The following is a 17,463-nucleotide window of genomic DNA, read 5'->3' as shown; positions in this document are numbered from 1 at the left end:
AAAAATAGACTTCATAAGCCAATAATTATTCCTTTTTGGTTATCATAAACTAGGGTATATTGATTTCCCAGTTAGAGAAGGATCATCTCTCTCTCTCTCTCTCTCTCTCTCTCTCTCTCTCTCTCTCTCTCTCTCTCTCTTTCTCTCTCTCTCTCAATCTCTCTCCCTTTCCCTTTCCCTCTCTGCCTCTCTCCCTCCCTTCTTTTTCTTCCCTCAGTCCCTTCCCTGCCTCCTTCTTTCTCCCCATCCCTCTCCCTCCCTCCTCTTTCTCCCTCTCTCCTTTCTCCCTTTCTCTTTCTCCCCCTCTCTCTCCTCCTCCTCCTTCTTCCTTCTCTCCCTCTCTCTCTGTCTCTCTCAGTGTCTGTCTGTCTTTCTCTCTCTTCATTCCTCTTGCTTAACTTAGACAAGAGTGAATCCTGTTGTAAGACATCAGAAACTCTTAATTTTTTTTATCTTATTGTGACAGAAATAGCTGGATGAGGTCATTGCTGGCAATAGTGAACTTGTTAATGCATCTGTTTTATTGCCCCCTGATAAACTCAGGAAGGTCAAATTAAATTCAACAAATATTTATTGTATATCTACATGAACACTGTGCTAGGCACTGAGGGGAGATGCAAAGGTATACCAAACAGCAATTTGTTGCTCTCCCAGTCCAGTATCTAGGGAGGCAGCATGGTACAGTGGATAGAGCCCTGAACCTGAGGTCATGTCCCACTTCTAAAGCTTACTGTTTGTGGCCTTGGAACTTCTCTGGGCCTCAGTTTCTTCATCTGTAAAATGATGGGGTTGAACTATATGTGGGGTTCTATAATGGTACAATTTATTGAATACAGTATTAAAAAAGGTCATGATCTTAATAGTTTATATACGTTGGATGCTTTTAGTTTTTCAAAATATTTTCACATCTATTATTTTAATTTATCCTCAGAAAAGTTATTTTGTTTCAGGTAAGGCAAGTATTATTATCTCCACAGGGACAAATTCCTACTCCCATGCTTTCATTGTAGCACTTATTTTTCTCCCCTCAAAGAAACTATTTTTTATTCCTTCTTTTTCCCATTGAAAAGAAAAAAGAAAAACAAAACCCTTGTAACATATATGCTTAATCAAGCTAGTCAAATTCCCAATTGGTTATTTTAAATATATATATATATATATAATATATATATATATATATATATATGTCTCAAGCTGTACCTCAGGTTCATCATATCTTTGTCAAGAAATGGTTAACATGCATGCTCCATTGCTTTTTTTTTTTTTAGCAAAGATACTAGAGTGGCTTGCCATTTTTCTCTCTAGCTCGTTTTATAGATGAGGAAACTGAGGCAAACAGGGTGCAGTGATTTGCCCAGAACCACACAGTTAGTAAGTGTCTGAGGCCAGATTTGAACTCAGGTCTTCCTGACTCCAGGCCCACACTCTATCCACTGTGCCACTTAGCTGCTTCCATTGTAATAGGTGAGGTGGGTGGTAATTGGGGGAGCTAGTTGGTACAGTGAATCAAATGCTTGCTGGTCCTGGAGTCAGGAAGATCTGAGTTTGAATCTGGCCTTAGACACTCACTTAGCTGGGCACATTATGTGACCTTTATTTGCCTCAGTTTCCTCATCTGTAAAGTGGAGATTATAATAGCACCTACCACCCAGGGTTGTTAAGAGGATCAAATGAGCTAATAATGGTAAAGTGCTCAACACAGTGCCTGGCACATAGTATAATAGTTGCTATAAAATTATTAGCACTGTTATTATTACCTATACTAAGACAGTGGGAGTAGAGAAGCGGGAACAGACCCAAGAGATCATAGAGGAGTGAAATCAATAGGCACTGATAGTGGCTTGAAGTGAGAGAGAAGAGTCATTGATAACACCAAGTTCCCAATATGGGAGACTAGAAGATTAGGGGATGGTACCATGAACTGAAACAGCTAAACCAGAAGGAGGAGCAAGTGTAGGGGGAAAGATGATAAACTTGGCTCTGGACATGTTGAGATGCCCAGATGAGTGTCTGGCACTAAGAAGAGAGGTAAGGATCGGAGACGTAGTTTGGGAATCATCGGCATAGAAGTGTTAGTTGAAGCCACAGGAGTGGAAGAAAGAAGAGAAGAGGGTCCATTAGGAAACCATAGAATCACAGATTTGGATGTGGAAAGGCCCTTAGACATTGTTTAGTCTGACCCTTCTTTTTTTTTTTTTTTTGGTGAAGCAATTGGGGTTAAGTGACTTGTCCAGAATCATACAGCTAGTGAGTGTTATGTGTCTGAGGCCAGATTTGAACTCAGGTTCTCCTGACTCCAGAGCTGATTCTCTATCCACTGCACCACCTAGCTGCCCCTTGACCCTTCATTTTAAAGGTGAAGAAATTGAGGCCCCAGGAGGTGGGATTCGAACCTGGGTCCTCTGACTCCAAAGCTAGCTCTCTTTCTTCTGTATCACACTGCCACCTATTCCTTCTCACCCCTCCCCCAAGGACCCTTACTAGTCTCTCTATTGACAAGATCTTCAGTAGATGTTTTGGCAGCCGCAAGAAGATGCAGCATCCCTGGCTGTATACATAGCCATCCATACCCCAAGATAAATATTTAGTTTCCCATGTATCTGTAAAGGGGTGCAATGTATGCTATATATACAGACTACGTAAATAGACTTGTATGCACAATATTCTGTCAGAAGTTCTGGCTCTCACTATTTATTTCTTGGCTTTATGCCTATACCCCTGGGAATGGAGTGTGGATTTTTTTCTGGAAATGGAAATGGAAATACCATCTCAATGGTCAAGCAGAACACTCATTACCGGGACAGGTCGCCAACTCAATGAATATTAATTAGTGAGAGGGATTCTACAGGTTTTCAGCACGTAGGTAACCAATTTGGCCTGTATTAATTTGCACTCATTTGGGTCCCCCCACCCCCACCCCATGCTGCTGGATTTATTGGCTTGATGCTTAATGGTCCTGGCCCAAAATAAAAGTTAACCAATATTAAGAGACATTTTATGAATGAGAACACTGATTTTAAAAACCCACAACGCTTGATAGAAATTAATGAGTTTGAACAAATGAAAATATTAACCTTAAATGTTTTTTGCCGACAAATGGAAAATAAATATAACACAAACAACAAGAAGGGCTTTACACATTTACATTTAGTTGGCTGCATTTTAGCCACCAAACATCTTCTCTCCAAATTAAAAAAAAAAGTTGTTTTCTATAATTTACATGTGTTTGTATGTTGCTTTGGAAATAATCATAATAATAGCTGACATTTACATAGCACTTACTAGGTGCCAGGCCCTGGCTAAGTGTAGTGCTAAACATTTTATAATAATTTCATTTGATCCTCACAACAACCCTGGGAGGCAGGTGCTATTTATTCTCCCCATTTTACCCACAAGGAAACTGAGGCACAGATTAAGTGACTTGCCCAGGATCATACAGCTAGTAAGCTTTTGAAGTCAGATTTGAAGTTGGATCTTCTTTTTTTTGCAGGGAGACTAGGCAATGGGGTTAAGTGACTTGCCTGGGGTTCCACAGCTAGTAAGTATTATGTGTCTGAGGCTGGTTTTGAACGTAGGTCCTCCCGAATCCAGGACCGGTGCTCTGTCCACTGCACCATCTAGCTGCCCCAGAACTTGGGTCTTCTTGACATGTGTTCTTTATATATCTGTTTTATTTCATCCAGTTGTATCAGTCATATAACAAAAGCTTGAATTTGGAGTTTGAGTCTTAACTCTGAAGTTTGTTACATATTCAGTCATTTTTTTCAGTTGCGTCAAACTCTTTGTGACCCCATTTGGAGTTTTCTTGGCAAAGATACCTGGGTGATTTGCCATTGCCTTCGCTAGCTCATTTTGTAAATGAGGAAACTGAAGCAAACAGGGTTAAGTGACTTGGGTCATGCAGCTGGTAAGTGTCTAAGGCCAGATTTGAAATCAGGAAGATGAGTTTTCCTGACTTTAGGCACAGCACTGTATCCGCTTCACCACCTAGCTGCTCTACTGTATAGCTGTGTCCAAATTGCTTCATCTCTGTGCCTCAGTTTCTTTTATCTGTAAAATGACACGGCTTGTTCAGTTCATCAGGCTTGCATTACCAGTCTTACAGGGTTGTTGTTATAGCGAATAAACTTAAAAACCTTAAAATGCTACAGAAATGTGAACTCTTAGGTTAATACTAGTTGTTGCTAATACTGTTATTGCTACTGAACCCTGCTATGTGCTGAGCATTGAAGGAGTTTGGAGTAGGAGAAAGATAGACAATTAAAAACGTCTGCCCACAGGCCATTTGTGGAGACAGATTATACACTGTTAGAGAATGTTGAAGAACATTTACAAGACAGTATACAAGCACATTTCCTTTCCTACGGGGCTAAAAGTCTGTAGGGATGTTGACTGACCAGGAATGTGAAAGACAGGTCAGACATGTTCTGTTTGGCCCCAGAGGGAAGAATTAGGAGCCAAAGGGTGGAAGCTACAAGACACCATAAGGAAAAACTTCCTAACAATTCAAGTTGTCCGATAATAGAATGAGCTAACCTATAATGAGTTCCTTATCACTGGAGTTCTTCAAGAAGAAGCTGAATGATTTGTCAGAGATGTTGTAGGAAAGGAATATGATCTCTAAGTCATGGGATCCTATAATTTTAGAGTTGAGGCCTTAGAATTCATTTAGTCTAAAGATTCTTAATCTGGGGTCCATGGATCCCAAAGGGGCCTGTGAATAGATTTCAGGGGATCCATGAACTTGGATGGGAAAAAATTACATCTTTATTTTCATTAACTTTAGCATTTCCTTCAATTATGAATGTAAGCAACGAACATTCTGAGAAAAGGAATGCACAGACTTTACTAGACTGCCAAAGGGAACCATAACACAAAAAGGTTAAAAACTCCTGATCTAGTTCATACTCTTCTGTTGATGTTTTTGTTGACTGCACCTGGAATTCTCTCCCTCCTAGGCTTCACCTTCTGGTTTCCCTGGCTTCCTTCAAGACTTAGCTAAAATCTAGGGCAGCTAGGTGGTGAAGTGGATAGAGCACTAGCCTTGAATTCAGGAAGATCTCAGTTCAAATCCGGCCTTCAGACATATAACACTTACTAGCTGTGTGACCCTGGGCAAGTCACTTAACCCCATTGCCTAGCCAAAAAAAAAAAAACAACCAAAAAGACTTAATTAAAATCCTTATTGTGGTTTGTTGTTCATTCTTTATTTTGGAAGAGGACCAATGACACCAGGAGAGGGTCTTGACTTGCAAGTGAATTGGATTTAAGGAGACAGAGCTGTGCAAAGTCACCAGCCTCACTCTCTCCTCCAGTCATCGGAGTCCACTGGTAAGACATAGGTCAGGACGATTGGCGATAGCCCCCAGTCAAAATCCTACATTCTAGAAGAACGCTTTCCTGATTCCCCATAATGATAGTGCCTTCCTTCTGAGATTATCTCCAATTTGTCCCGTATATGTTTTTTGTACATAGTTATTTGCATGTTCTCTCCCTCTTTAGATTGTGAGCTCCTTGAGGGAAAGACAATTTTTGCCTTTGTACTCTCAGCACTTAGCATAATGCCTGGCACATAGTCAGTTGATAAATATATATTCAGTACTTACTATGTGTCAGGCACTGTGCTAAGTGCTGGAGATACAAAGAAAGGTAGGAGATAGTCCCTGCTCTCAAGGCATTCTAACAAGGAGACAACATGCAAACCAACTTCGTACATAAAGATGTAGACAGGGATACATTGGAGATAACCAGCAGAGGGAAGGTACTAGAATTGAGGAGTCAGGAAAGGCTTCCTATAGGAGGTGGGATTTTAAGTGGGACTTGAAAGAATTCAGGGGATCCAGGGCAGGGGGAGATGAGGAGGGAGAGAATAGGCATGAGGGGACAGCCAGAGAAAATGCCCGGAGTCTGGAGGTGAAGAGGAGGAACAGCACTGGGGCCAATGTCACTGAATAGTAGGTGCTTAATAAATGCTCGTTGACTTGTCTTAACTTAGCCTGACAGATGAGAAAACTGAGGCCTAGCAATGTAAAGTGGTTAACCCAAGATTTTATCCAAGTAGAATGGAAAATGTATTGGATTTGGAGGAAGAAGACTTCTTGTAATGGCTCTGAGCAAGCAAGTGATAGCTCTCTGGGCAAATTCTCAAGTTGTCTAATAAGGGTGTGGGGACTAGATGCTTTCTAGAGTTCTTTCTAGTTCTATGTCTGTAATCCTATGCTCCTTCCAAATTAGAAATTGAATGAGTCTGGATTCTAATTCTAGCTCTTCCAGTAATAAGATCTTGAACCATTTATTCACAATCATTGGCATAAATATCGGTTATTCACTTTTATCGAGCCTGTAAGATTTACAAAGTTGTTTCCTCACAGCAATCTTGTTGTGAGGTAAATGGGGCAAGTTTTACCTTGCTCATTTCACAGATGAGAAAACTGAGGCTCAGGGAGCTTACATGAATTCTCCATGGTCACGGCCCTAGTCAATATTGGAGCTGAGTTATAAACCCAGATTTCCTGACCCCAAGTCCAGAACTTATTTCACTCACTGTACTGCCTCCCTCTGGGCCTCAGTTTTCTAACCTCTCTGAGATTCAGTTTTCCCCTGCCTGTCAGGTAAAAGGAATAGTTGAAATGATCCCTAAAACCCTTTTAATACTGACATTCTGTGATTCAATATCTCTTTGGAAATCGTTTCCAGATATTGTGACACATTTTGTAAAAAGTATCCTCAACGTTGGCATATCATAGAATTTCAGAGTTGGAAGAAAACTTGATCATCTATTCTAACTCCTCTGAAAGTTGGAATGCCTTCCTCTATGTCTCCAGTCTTTCTGCTTGAAGACCTTCAAAAATAGAAAATCCTTCATCCTTTGAGGCTGGATCTGATTTCTGGATAGAGCTCGAAGTATTTTGGAGCCCAGTCTGATGAGCTGGGAATGTTTATTCTGGAGGTGAGAAGATTTCAGAGGCCCATGATCATTATTTTCAAGTGTTAGAAGAGGAATCGAATTGATTCCCCTTGGCTCCAAAGGATATAATTAATTCTAATGGGTGGAAGTTCCAGGGAGCGAGATTTTGGTTCATCCTAAGAAAAAGTTACCTAACAATTAAAGTTGTTAAAATGTAATGGGTTGCCTCAGGAAGTCTTCGAGTGGAGGCTTGCCTGACATATTATGGAGGGAATTCTTGCTTCGCATAGGAATTGGAGGAGATGATGTCCAAGGTCCCTTCCATGTAACAAGGTTCTGTTATCCTGTGACTGAGTGAGAGGTTGTTTGGCCATCTTCTGAAATCTAAATGGCGCATCTGAAAAAAACTAACTTCCTTATTTGAATGCGTGTAATGACTTTCCCTTCTCAGCTGTCTACCTCAAATCTCCTTTTTCCCCTGGTCAAGTCTTCACAAATAGACTCTGGGTCTTTTAGACCATGAGTCAGCAAACTTATGGCCCAAGGGCCAATAAAACTTCATTTAAAAATGTAAATCACAGGAAGTACAAAAATAGGCAGTAGGCAAGATTTGCTCCTAGTGCCTGGCATGTTGTAGGAGCTTAATTAATACTTACTGAGTTATTGAAGTACATACTCCACTCATATTGGTTTGGTAACACCTTTATATATGAAAGACAGATTATTACTTATAATAATAATAATAATAATAATAATAATAATAATAATAATAATAATAATAATAGCACCTTTGGAACAAACTCAATGTGGAGATTCTGGGACTATCCACTGTGGTAGCCTCTTATTCAGGGATGTGCTGGAGCCAGCTTACTACCTCACAAGAGCTGATTGTTAAATTTTTCAATGTGCTCATATACCTCAGGGCTCAGAAATCCACAAACTCTATAAATCAAATCTTAATTTGTTGTTTTGCTGGTTCCCTAGTCTTTAAAAATTGATGGAGAAAATGTTAATAATGTGGATTAAATTTAAAAGTGTTGGGAGTATAGTTTTGTTGTGGTTTTTTTTTTGGAGAGTTGGTTGTTCAGCATTTACCAGCACACTACCAGTCTCATCCATGAATGCTCACATCCATCCTGTACTAAAATGAGAATCACTAACTAACTGGGTATCTGTTCCTAGTCCTGGCATTGAACTACCTCTTTATCAACTTTTTTTTTCATCTCCTTTTAACATTCATTTTTTAAAAAATTTGAGTTTCAAATTCTTTTCCTCCCTTTTACCCCTCCCCCACCTATTGAAGGTAAGCAGTAACTATCAATTCATTTCCCAGGATGGATAATAGAGATGACTTGCACATGAGTCTCTGGTGGCAGGTTTGGACCAGAGGATCCCCTGATTTTGAAAAGCCTACTCCATGGGATTAGGGACAGGAGAGGAAATAGAATGAATTTAGTTTCTAGATAGAGCTAAAGTATGTGAGAGCTCTACAGGGATAGGACTCAGCTAAAAGGTCTCCTTTTCCCTAGGTCCCAGAGTCTCCTGGCATGGGAATTATACCCTTTGGGCAGTCTAGCCAGGAACGAGTCTAAAGAAGCAGGAAGCGAGCGAGTGGAGCTTGAAGCAGTGTTTTCTCCTTTTATGGTCGGGTTGCCAACTTGCTGTTTCATAGTGATAAACCGTCAGATTATGTTTGTGATCAGGCAGAAATAGCCAAGTCTGTTGGGAGCTGGGGGCCCTCCATGGTTCCAAGGGCAGGCTGGAGGAGGCAGCTGGAAAGGGATTTGCCAAGTTGCTTCATCTCCTGGGAAAACTCACCCTGGATGTAGAGACCATCTGCCTTTTCTCAGCAGGGTTTTTGAGATGCTAACCACTTCTAAGAGAGTGAGAAATCCAAGTCTGAGGGAGAGATTAGGGGACTCCTCTTTACTCACTCAGCTGTTTAAAGTTCTAGGGAAAGGGAGGAGGGAGAGGAATGAGAATGAGGTTTGTGAGTCTGGGAGGTCTGGAGGGCTGAGATGAGGTGTCTTCAAAAGAGCACAACGGCTCTGGTGTCTTGGAAGCTGGGCAGTACAAAGTTAGTTGGCAGCGTTGGTGAAAGGTCCCTTGTAGTCATTATGACACTCTCATCCACGACTGCCTTTTAAGGGAGAAAAAAACAAGAACAATCACCCCCATGTCACAGACAAGAAAACTGAGACTTTGGAATAAGGCTACTGTGGCAGAATTTACTCAATGTTCACATAGGGTAAGTAGTGGCAGAGGTAAAATTCAAACCCAGGCCTCTTTTTTGGAATCCAAAATCAAAGCAGGGCTCAAGGAAGCCCCAAAGTATCTGAGTTTGCTTTTACTCCAAGGGCCCAGAGTTCGTGGTTTGATAACTACGTGGAGTATCAATTTCTCCCATTAAACTGATCTCACATGGCTTCCCATGCTTCAAATCAGTGCATTTCAGATGGGTATTTCCCAGGCCATGGGTCTCCACTGCTAAGCAGCCCTCTAGCTAGCATTTCCAAGTCAGTCACACTCCAATTATTATCTCTGGGGTCCTGTGAAATGCCCTCTGGCTCAACTCTGACACACACATTCCTCACACTTGGGGCATAAATTTTTTTGATGAGTGGGAAAATTATTTCACTTTGTCATTGATGGAAATGGATTAAGAGGATTTGTTTGTCTCACAATCACAACTGCTTTTTCAAAATAGTTGCGTGTCTTTGGCATTGCGGTCCATCATCATGGGAACCTGTCTATTTGAGTGGTATGACTTTTCTTACCCTCAGTCCTGAATTTATCTTTATTTAATATGATTCTATTTTCAAGTGGATTTTTGGCATTGAGTAAAAATGGATGGGCAGAGAGGATTGCAGTACAAGTAACTGTTGGTGGGAGGTAACAATTTAAATAATGGAGAGAGGCAGCATTTTTTTTTTTTTTGGAGGAAGCATGTTAAAGATAGAAAGGCTATCCTTGATATCCTGCTCAAGTCCTTGGCTCAAGTCATGCCTCTGATACAGGCTAGCTGTGGAAACTTGGACAAGTCAGTGGGGATGTGGCAAATCTCCAAAGCTGTAAGTTACAGACCACTTGCCAGTCTACATTGGTGGAAGTCGATTTCCCATTGGGAATTCCCTAAACTAACCAAAAAAAGTTCCCCTACAGTTGATAGAGATGGCCAACTCAGGGCGTTGAGGTTCTGTTTTTAATGCTGTCCTTCTCTACACCTATTTTTTTTCCCATTTCTGTAAGAGAGCAATATTTGCTATCTGCCTGTCTCAAGGCTAAAGGAGATCTACTTCAGACACTTAAGAATCTCTAGCCTATGGGGCAGCTAGGTGGCTCAGTGGATAGAGTACTGGCTCTGAAGTCAGGGGGACCTGAGTTCAAATCTGGACTCAGACCAAACACTTGATACTTACTAGCTTGGTGACCCTGGACAAGTCACTTAACCCCAATTACCTAAAAAGGAAAAAAAATATATAAAAAAAGGAAAAAGAGTCCCTAGCCTAGAAGGCCAAAGGATGAGGCCAAAAAAGGACTCAGCCGGATTTGAAATTGAGAATTTTAACTTGGCCAGGGGGTGGTGGTGGGGGAAGCTCGTTCAGGCTCCCTCTCTCACCCAGCTCGTCTTTGGTAGGGCTCCGGCTGCTTTCTGCAGCTTGATAGGTCTTATCTCCCTCTCTAGGACTTTTAAGCCCCTTACTACTCCGGCTAAAGGGCTGTCTTATCAGCCTCTAAGCTTGAAGTGCAGATCTGCCCAGGCTTGAGCTTTTCAGCACCTCTTTCCACAGTCCCCACAAATACTCAAAGCTTATCCAGCTCTCTGGAGGAATACTGTAAGTTAAAAGGGATAGGAAAGAAGAGAAAGAACAGAAATTAAAATTCCCTTTACTGTTTTACCTTTTCCCCCCTTCCTTTGGGACACTTTAGCACCACATGATTCTGCCATGAACTATATATATCCTTCTGTCACTTGGGTGAATGAGTTAGTGAGAAGGATCTGGTTTGGTTTCTGCCTCTGGTCAGATTGGGATGAAGATCTTGTGAGTAAATGAAGATCTAAGAACTTGTGGCTGGTCTGTCTGCAGCTTTCTTTGTTTGCCTCTCTGAATCATAAGCCTGAGGCAAGCAGGCAGATTCAACTCCAACATACTATGTAAAATCCCCAGAGGGTACACTGAATACAATATTTGCTCCTCTTTCTGCCCGGTCTCTAGCCTTTCTTTTCATCATTCCTTACTATAGGATTTCTGCTCCAGACACTTCTGTTGATTGGGCCACGGGTTCCTCATGGAGAGATATTTGCTTCCTCCCTGGCCCGGAGAACAGAGTTTTTCCTGCTTAACCCTACCTGACACAGACGACTCATTCCCATCTGTCCACATGCTGCTTTGTGATTGTTCTCATGTCGTCTCATGGATCTATCTTCCCAAGATCACAAGGTCCTTCATGGCACAAAAACCACGTCTTTTAATTCTTCGGGCTCTCCCACCAGTGTATCAATATGCCCAGTACAGTGGGTGGTCAGTAAAATGCCTGTGGACTATTAGAGATAGTAATGGCTTTAACTTACTCTTTTGTAGAAGTGTTAGGCCATTCTAGGGGTTCTTTCCATAGACTAAAAGCATTTTTTTTTAGAGGTTTGCTGCTCAGGGTCTCAGCTAGGAGGGAGTGTTAACTATAGCATAAAGGAATCGCCCATCTGGAGACATTTGAGAAATGACTGGATGTAGTGTGCCCAGGATTCTTACAGCCCTCTGGCACTGCTGCTCCTGGCATCAGGGGTCTTGGATTTCCTTTTGGGTTTGGTCTTTGACTTGCCCTGGAGCTCTGAGCTTGGTCTCTGACCTGCCCTGGGGCTCTGAGCTTGGTGTCTGACCTGCCCTGGGGCTCCGAGCTTGGTGTCTGACCTGCCCTGGGGCTCTGAGCTTGGTGTCTGACCTGCCCTGGGGTTCTGAGCTTGACTCTCAAGGCCTTGGCCTCTCCCTCTTTGCTCAAGGGATAGTTAGTTACTCCTTCCCCTTGCACCCCACAAATGTGGTGAGGCCAAGTAGGAGCAGAGGAATGAAAAGTCTTTAAAATGGCATTAAGAACTTTCAGCTCTTGGTTCAATTCTAACCCTTGGCTTTTTCCTTTTCTGTTCACAGACCGAGAAGATCAGTCTATCCTGTGCACGTAAGTGAAGCTGCTGTTCTCAATCTGTTTAGTACATGTATGTAGACATGTACTTGTCTTCTGTCTCTCTCTGACTTTCCCTCCCTCCCTCTGATTTATTTTTATTTTTATTTTATTTTTTCATTCTGAAACTAACATTGAATAAAATGAGCATTTCCATATACAAAGTAGAACAGAAAAATAGGATCTTACATGAAACTGAGACTCTTTCTTAGGAACTGCTTACTTTTCATTTTAAGTATATAATAATCTCAAAATATAACTTTCAAAGCTTTTTGTCTTTGTTCTCTTCTGGCTTTCCTACTGTTCTCTAATGTGGTAACATTGTATTTTTCTAAAATTAAATTAATTTTTGTCAATTAACAAAAATCTATTTTCTGGCTTTCCTTCCTTCATTAAAAAAAGAAAAGAAAAGAAAAACAAAACCCCTGAAACAAATATGCATAGTCAAGAAAAACACATTTTCCCCATTGGCCATGTCCAAAAGCTATCTGTCTGTTTTTGTACGTTGGGTCCAATACTTTTCTGTGAGGAGATGGATAATAGGTTTCATTATGGGTCCTCTGGAATCACGGTTGATCATGGCATTGCTCAAAGTTGCTAAATCTTTCAAAATTGTTCGTCTTTACAATGTTGTTATCCTATAAATTGTTCTCTTGGTTCTGTTCACTTCACTCTACATCAGTTTATATAAGTCTTCCTAGGTTTCTTTCCTTCCGTTCGATTTATTTAGATCTGAGACCCTGGCACTTCCATTGTCTCTGGGCCTGTCTCCGTCTGTCTCTGTCTCAGTTTTTTTTTTTTTGGAGAGGCAATTGGGGTTAAGTGACTTGCCCAGGGTCACACGGCTAGTGAGTATCATTTGTCTGAGGCCGGATTTGAACTCAAGTCCTCTTGACTCCAGAGTCTGATTCAGTTTTTTCAAGATCTATGACCTGGTTCCTGCCATGTCTCTTTCTCTGTTTCTGTTTCCTTATTTCTCTAAAATTTGGTTCTTCCAACAAAACTCTATCATTACCACCACCCTACATAGAGAAGAAAATCTGACTTTTTTTAATGACTATGGCCCAAGATTATATTCATAGGGCTGTTCCCCAGAGATTTGGGAGGGGGGAAGGTAGAGAGTTGACATGGATGAGTGGCAGGTGAGGAAAACTCTACTTTTTTGCCTGTTTCTGAGGGGAAAGGGACAATAATGGCTAGAATAAAGCCCTGGAAACTTGCTAGGGGCTTGATATTATATGAGTATTCTTCACCTACTATGTGGAAGCCTCCTGAAGACTGCGCTCTGTTGAATATAGCAGGGGTGGGGAACCTGTGGCCTCAAGGCCACATGTGGCCCTCAAAGTGTGGCCCTTTGACTGAATCTCTAAGGGGATGTATTTCTGTGAAGTTTGATTTCAGTTTTCAGGTGGTTTCCACGTAGTAGGAGAAGAATAATCGTAGGGAGAGAATGGAGAATCAATTCCATTAGTTCTGTTGCTAGCTTGAATGGGGACTAAAGGTTTATATCCCAGGACAGGTGGAGTTTTCCAGTTGTACCCAGGAAGAGAGAGTGGCCTTGGTTCCTAGCGCCAGTGCATTAAATCTTTTCAGTTATTGAAGGTAGTCAGATGCATCCATGAATGACATTTAAGAGACTAATGATCTAAGGGACCCTAGACTGATTACATCAAGGACTAGAGCTAGCATGAATCGCCTAAGGGTAGTTCCCCTCAGGTCCCAATCCCTAGCTACCATTGAGTTTCCAGGAATGAGCACAGAGACAGGTGTGATACAGATCTCTGCTCCCAGAGGCTATAGATAGGGTAGCTGTCTCTTCTCTGGGAGGTGACTCACCCCAACAGCTGGATCCTGTATCTCTCCCAGGGCCAAAGTTGAGCCCTATAAAAAATGCACTGTTTCTGATGGACTATAGATTATTTGTTCCTTTCCCTGAATAAGTTCTTTGTCTTTCATGTAGGTTGATTAATGGATGGCTTATTCCCCCTCTGGACCAGGTCCCCAGTTAATTTATTTTTCCATTTGGGTCAGTTTTTTTCCCCTTCTTTTAAAAAAGACAAGGAAAAAACAAACAAAAATGTCCTAATTTAGTTGCTCATGGGCTTTTTTTTAGGTGGGTTAGTGTACTACGATCCCTATTCCCACCCTGAAATTATTTTGAATATACACATATTTAAAAAATAATTTGAATATAAATATTTGAATTTGATGCATTTATCTGTATATATGTGTATGTGTATTTATATAATGTGTGTGCATTTCTTTATCTGCATATATGTGTGTGTGCATTTCTTTATCTATATCTTGCATTGTTCCCACCCTGTGCTACCCTTGCTCTCAGTAGAATGTAAGCTCTTTGAAGGCAAGACTTATTTTCACTTTTTTCTTTGGATCCCTGGCACCTACTGGCATGTAACGGGCCCTTAATAAGTGCTTGTGGAATTGAATTATACACAACTAAACCACTGATGGAAATAAGAAATAGTGCAGTACTTTGGGTTCTAGTTCCATCCACTTGAGGACTTTGGCAACTCCTCAGAGACTCAGTTTCCCTAGTAAAATATGATGATTCTGCCTACCTTTCTTATCACACTGGAATATAATAAGAATAAAATGAAGTCACAGACATGAAACCTGTTACAGAAGTTCAAAATATACAGCTAATTTTTTATTATCAATATCATTTGAGGGTACAGATCCAAAATAGATCTTTTAAAATTATATTTCACTTTAGAATGCACTATTTATGTGGTTTTACTTTGAAGATAATAATAATTCACCTAGATAAGTCACTTTACATCCATTATGTACTATTTAATTTGATCTTGACATCCACCTTGTGAGGTAAGTAGTAGTGTTATCCCCATCTTACACATGAGGAAATTGAGATCCAGAGATGTCAAGTGATTTGCTCAGAATCATACAACTAGTAAGCAATAAAGGTAAGATTCAAACCTACACCTTCTTTCCTTCAAGTATGTTCTATCTACCATACTACGATGCCTTGCCTCACCTCTCATTTACTTGTCAGGCCCTAACCCCATACTCGTGTAATGTAACATAACAAAATGTCACCAAACTTGGAAGCTCCTACCTCTTAAAATTGACTGAGATTGGGGCAGCTAGGTGGCGCAGTGGATAGAGCACTGGCCCTGGAGTCAGGAGGACCTGAGTTCAAATGCGACCTCAGACACTTAACACTTAACTAGCTGTGTGACCCTGGGCAAGTCACTTAACCCCATTGCCTAGTCAAAAAAAAAAAGACTGAGCTTAAAGTAAGAGGGTTCTAGCCCTGGCTCTGCCACCAATTTACTTTGTGATCTTGGGCAAATCACTTTACTCCTATAAATGGAGAAACTTGGACCAGACACACTCACTAGGCTCAGGGGAACCCTTTCCAAGGGTAGATGAACTAGAAGATGAAGGTTCTGAGCCACTGTCAATGACCTTTGAAAAACCTGGAGAACCAAAGACATGCTGTAGGAATTGGGAAGGGCAACCCACCCACCCCCCCATTTAAGAAAAAAAAAGTCAAGAAGAGTAGAGTCTGGAAACTATTGGCTTTGAACTGGACTTCAACCCCTGGAAGAATTCTAGAATGAATTATGAAAGTGATGGTTTCTGAAAATCTAGAAAATGTAGTGATCATCTGTAAGAGATAGCTTAACTTTATTAAGAACAGGTCGTGCCATGTACTTTTTTTTTGGACAGGGATACTAGATTGATGGTGGAAGGGAATATTCCAGACATGCCTAGTCTGCTACAAACCTCAGTTCAGTTCAGTCGTTTTTCAGTTGTGTCTCATTCTCTGTGACCCCATTTGGGGTTTTCTTGGCAAAAATGCTGGAGTGGTTTACCATTTCCTTCTCCAGCTCATTTTAAAGATGAGGAAACTGAGGCAAACAGGTTTAAGTGCCACAGATCTAGATTTCAGCAAAATATTTAACAAAATCTCTTAGGCATTTCATTTCTCAGTCTGGCCTCAAATACTTACTGTGTTGGATCATTTAACCTCTGTCTTTCTCAGTTTCCCTATCCCCTATAAAATGAGGCTAATATTTGCACCTACCTCTCAGAGTTCTTGTGAAGATCAAATGAGATGTTTGTTTGGTGCTTTATAAACTTTAAAGGGTTACAAAAATGCTAGCTATTCTTGTCATCATTATTCTCTCCTATGGACAAGGTGGGGAGATGTGGTGGATGATATGATGGGCTGGAGGTAGATTTGTTTGAATAACTGAACCCAAGAATGGTCATCAGTGGCTTGAGCATGACTTTGAATGGAGGTCTCTAGTGGAGGGCCTTAGGGATCTCTGCTTGGCTGTGTGCTGCTTTAAATTTGTTTTTTCTTAGTAAGCTGAATGAACCTAGGCATGGCATGCTTTTCAAATTTACAATGAATAAAAAGCCAGCAGAGATAGTTAACATGTTGGACAACAGGGTCAGGATCCAAAACAGATCTCAACATTGGAATGAATCTAATAGGGATGAATGAGAGATGTTGTCTAGTAATTGATGGGCAAGAAGAATTAGATTTCTTCTGCTTGGTCCTGAAGGGCAAAGCTGTGAGTAGTAGATAGAAGTTGCATAAAGGCAGATGTGGGATAGATATAAGGAAAAACTTCCTGACATTATTATCACAATAATAATAGGTAATATTCACATAGCACTTACAATACTCCAAGTACCTATGCTAAGCACTTTATACCTGTCTTATCTGATCCTCACAACAACTCTGGGAAGTAGATGCTATTATTATTCCTATTTTACAAATGAAGAAACTGAGGCAAACAAAAATTAAGTGACTTGCCCACACAGCTAGTAAATGTCTGAGGCTAGCTTTGAACTCAGGTCTTCCTGACTCCAGTCTTGAAACAAACCCCTGTGAAATGGGTTGTCTTAAGAGATAATGGGTATCTTTTTGGTTTTCAAGGGAAGGCTGAATGACCCCTTTTGGGAGATGTTATGGAGCAGGTTCTCATTCAGGTTTGGGTTGAACTTGTTGGCCTCCAAGGTCCCTTCCAGCTCAGAGAATCTGTGATCTCTGTTTCTGAGGCCCCTTTGAGCTCTAACATTCCTTTATTTTAAGATCTTAATATTATAATGTTTCCATTCACTGAGCCAACTAAAAGTGGACCAGGTGTTCCACAAATGTGCCAGGTAAGAGGATGAAACCAATTTGGGATTTTAAATTTTCTATGGATTCCAAGACTGTTAAGAGTTAACTACATTTCTCTTATGCTGTCCCCACTCTTTTGATTATTTGTAGCTAGCATAAACCGTGGAAGGAAATGCAATGAAATGGAATGACCTGGGTCCTAGACTAGGGTGTAACCATGGAACACATTTCTAGGTCAGAGATAGGGCCAAGCTGATGA

The 17,463-nt window shown here is 41.0% G+C and overlaps 1 protein-coding gene across 3 annotated transcripts in view; it reads left to right on the top strand.

Annotated features, from left to right (window-relative positions):
• MYH11 (myosin heavy chain 11) overlaps positions 1 to 17,463 on the top strand; it is a 123,287-nt gene that overhangs the window by 30,679 nt on the left and 75,145 nt on the right. For all 3 annotated transcript variants that reach the window (XM_021001832.2, XM_021001830.2, XM_021001833.2), the window contains exon 4: positions 12,055 to 12,082. In XM_021001832.2, coding sequence (XP_020857491.1) covers positions 12,055 to 12,082 — 28 coding nt within the window. The remainder of the gene's footprint in view (positions 1 to 12,054; positions 12,083 to 17,463) is intronic.

The sequence above is a fragment of the Phascolarctos cinereus genome, unplaced genomic scaffold (assembly GCF_003287225.1).
Source record: "Phascolarctos cinereus isolate Bilbo 61053 unplaced genomic scaffold, phaCin_HiC Scaffold_4;HRSCAF=312, whole genome shotgun sequence".
Taxonomy (NCBI): Eukaryota; Metazoa; Chordata; class Mammalia; order Diprotodontia; family Phascolarctidae; genus Phascolarctos; species Phascolarctos cinereus.
The sequence above is the reverse complement of the archived record's forward strand: the minus strand, read 5'-3'. Positions and strand labels throughout refer to the sequence as shown.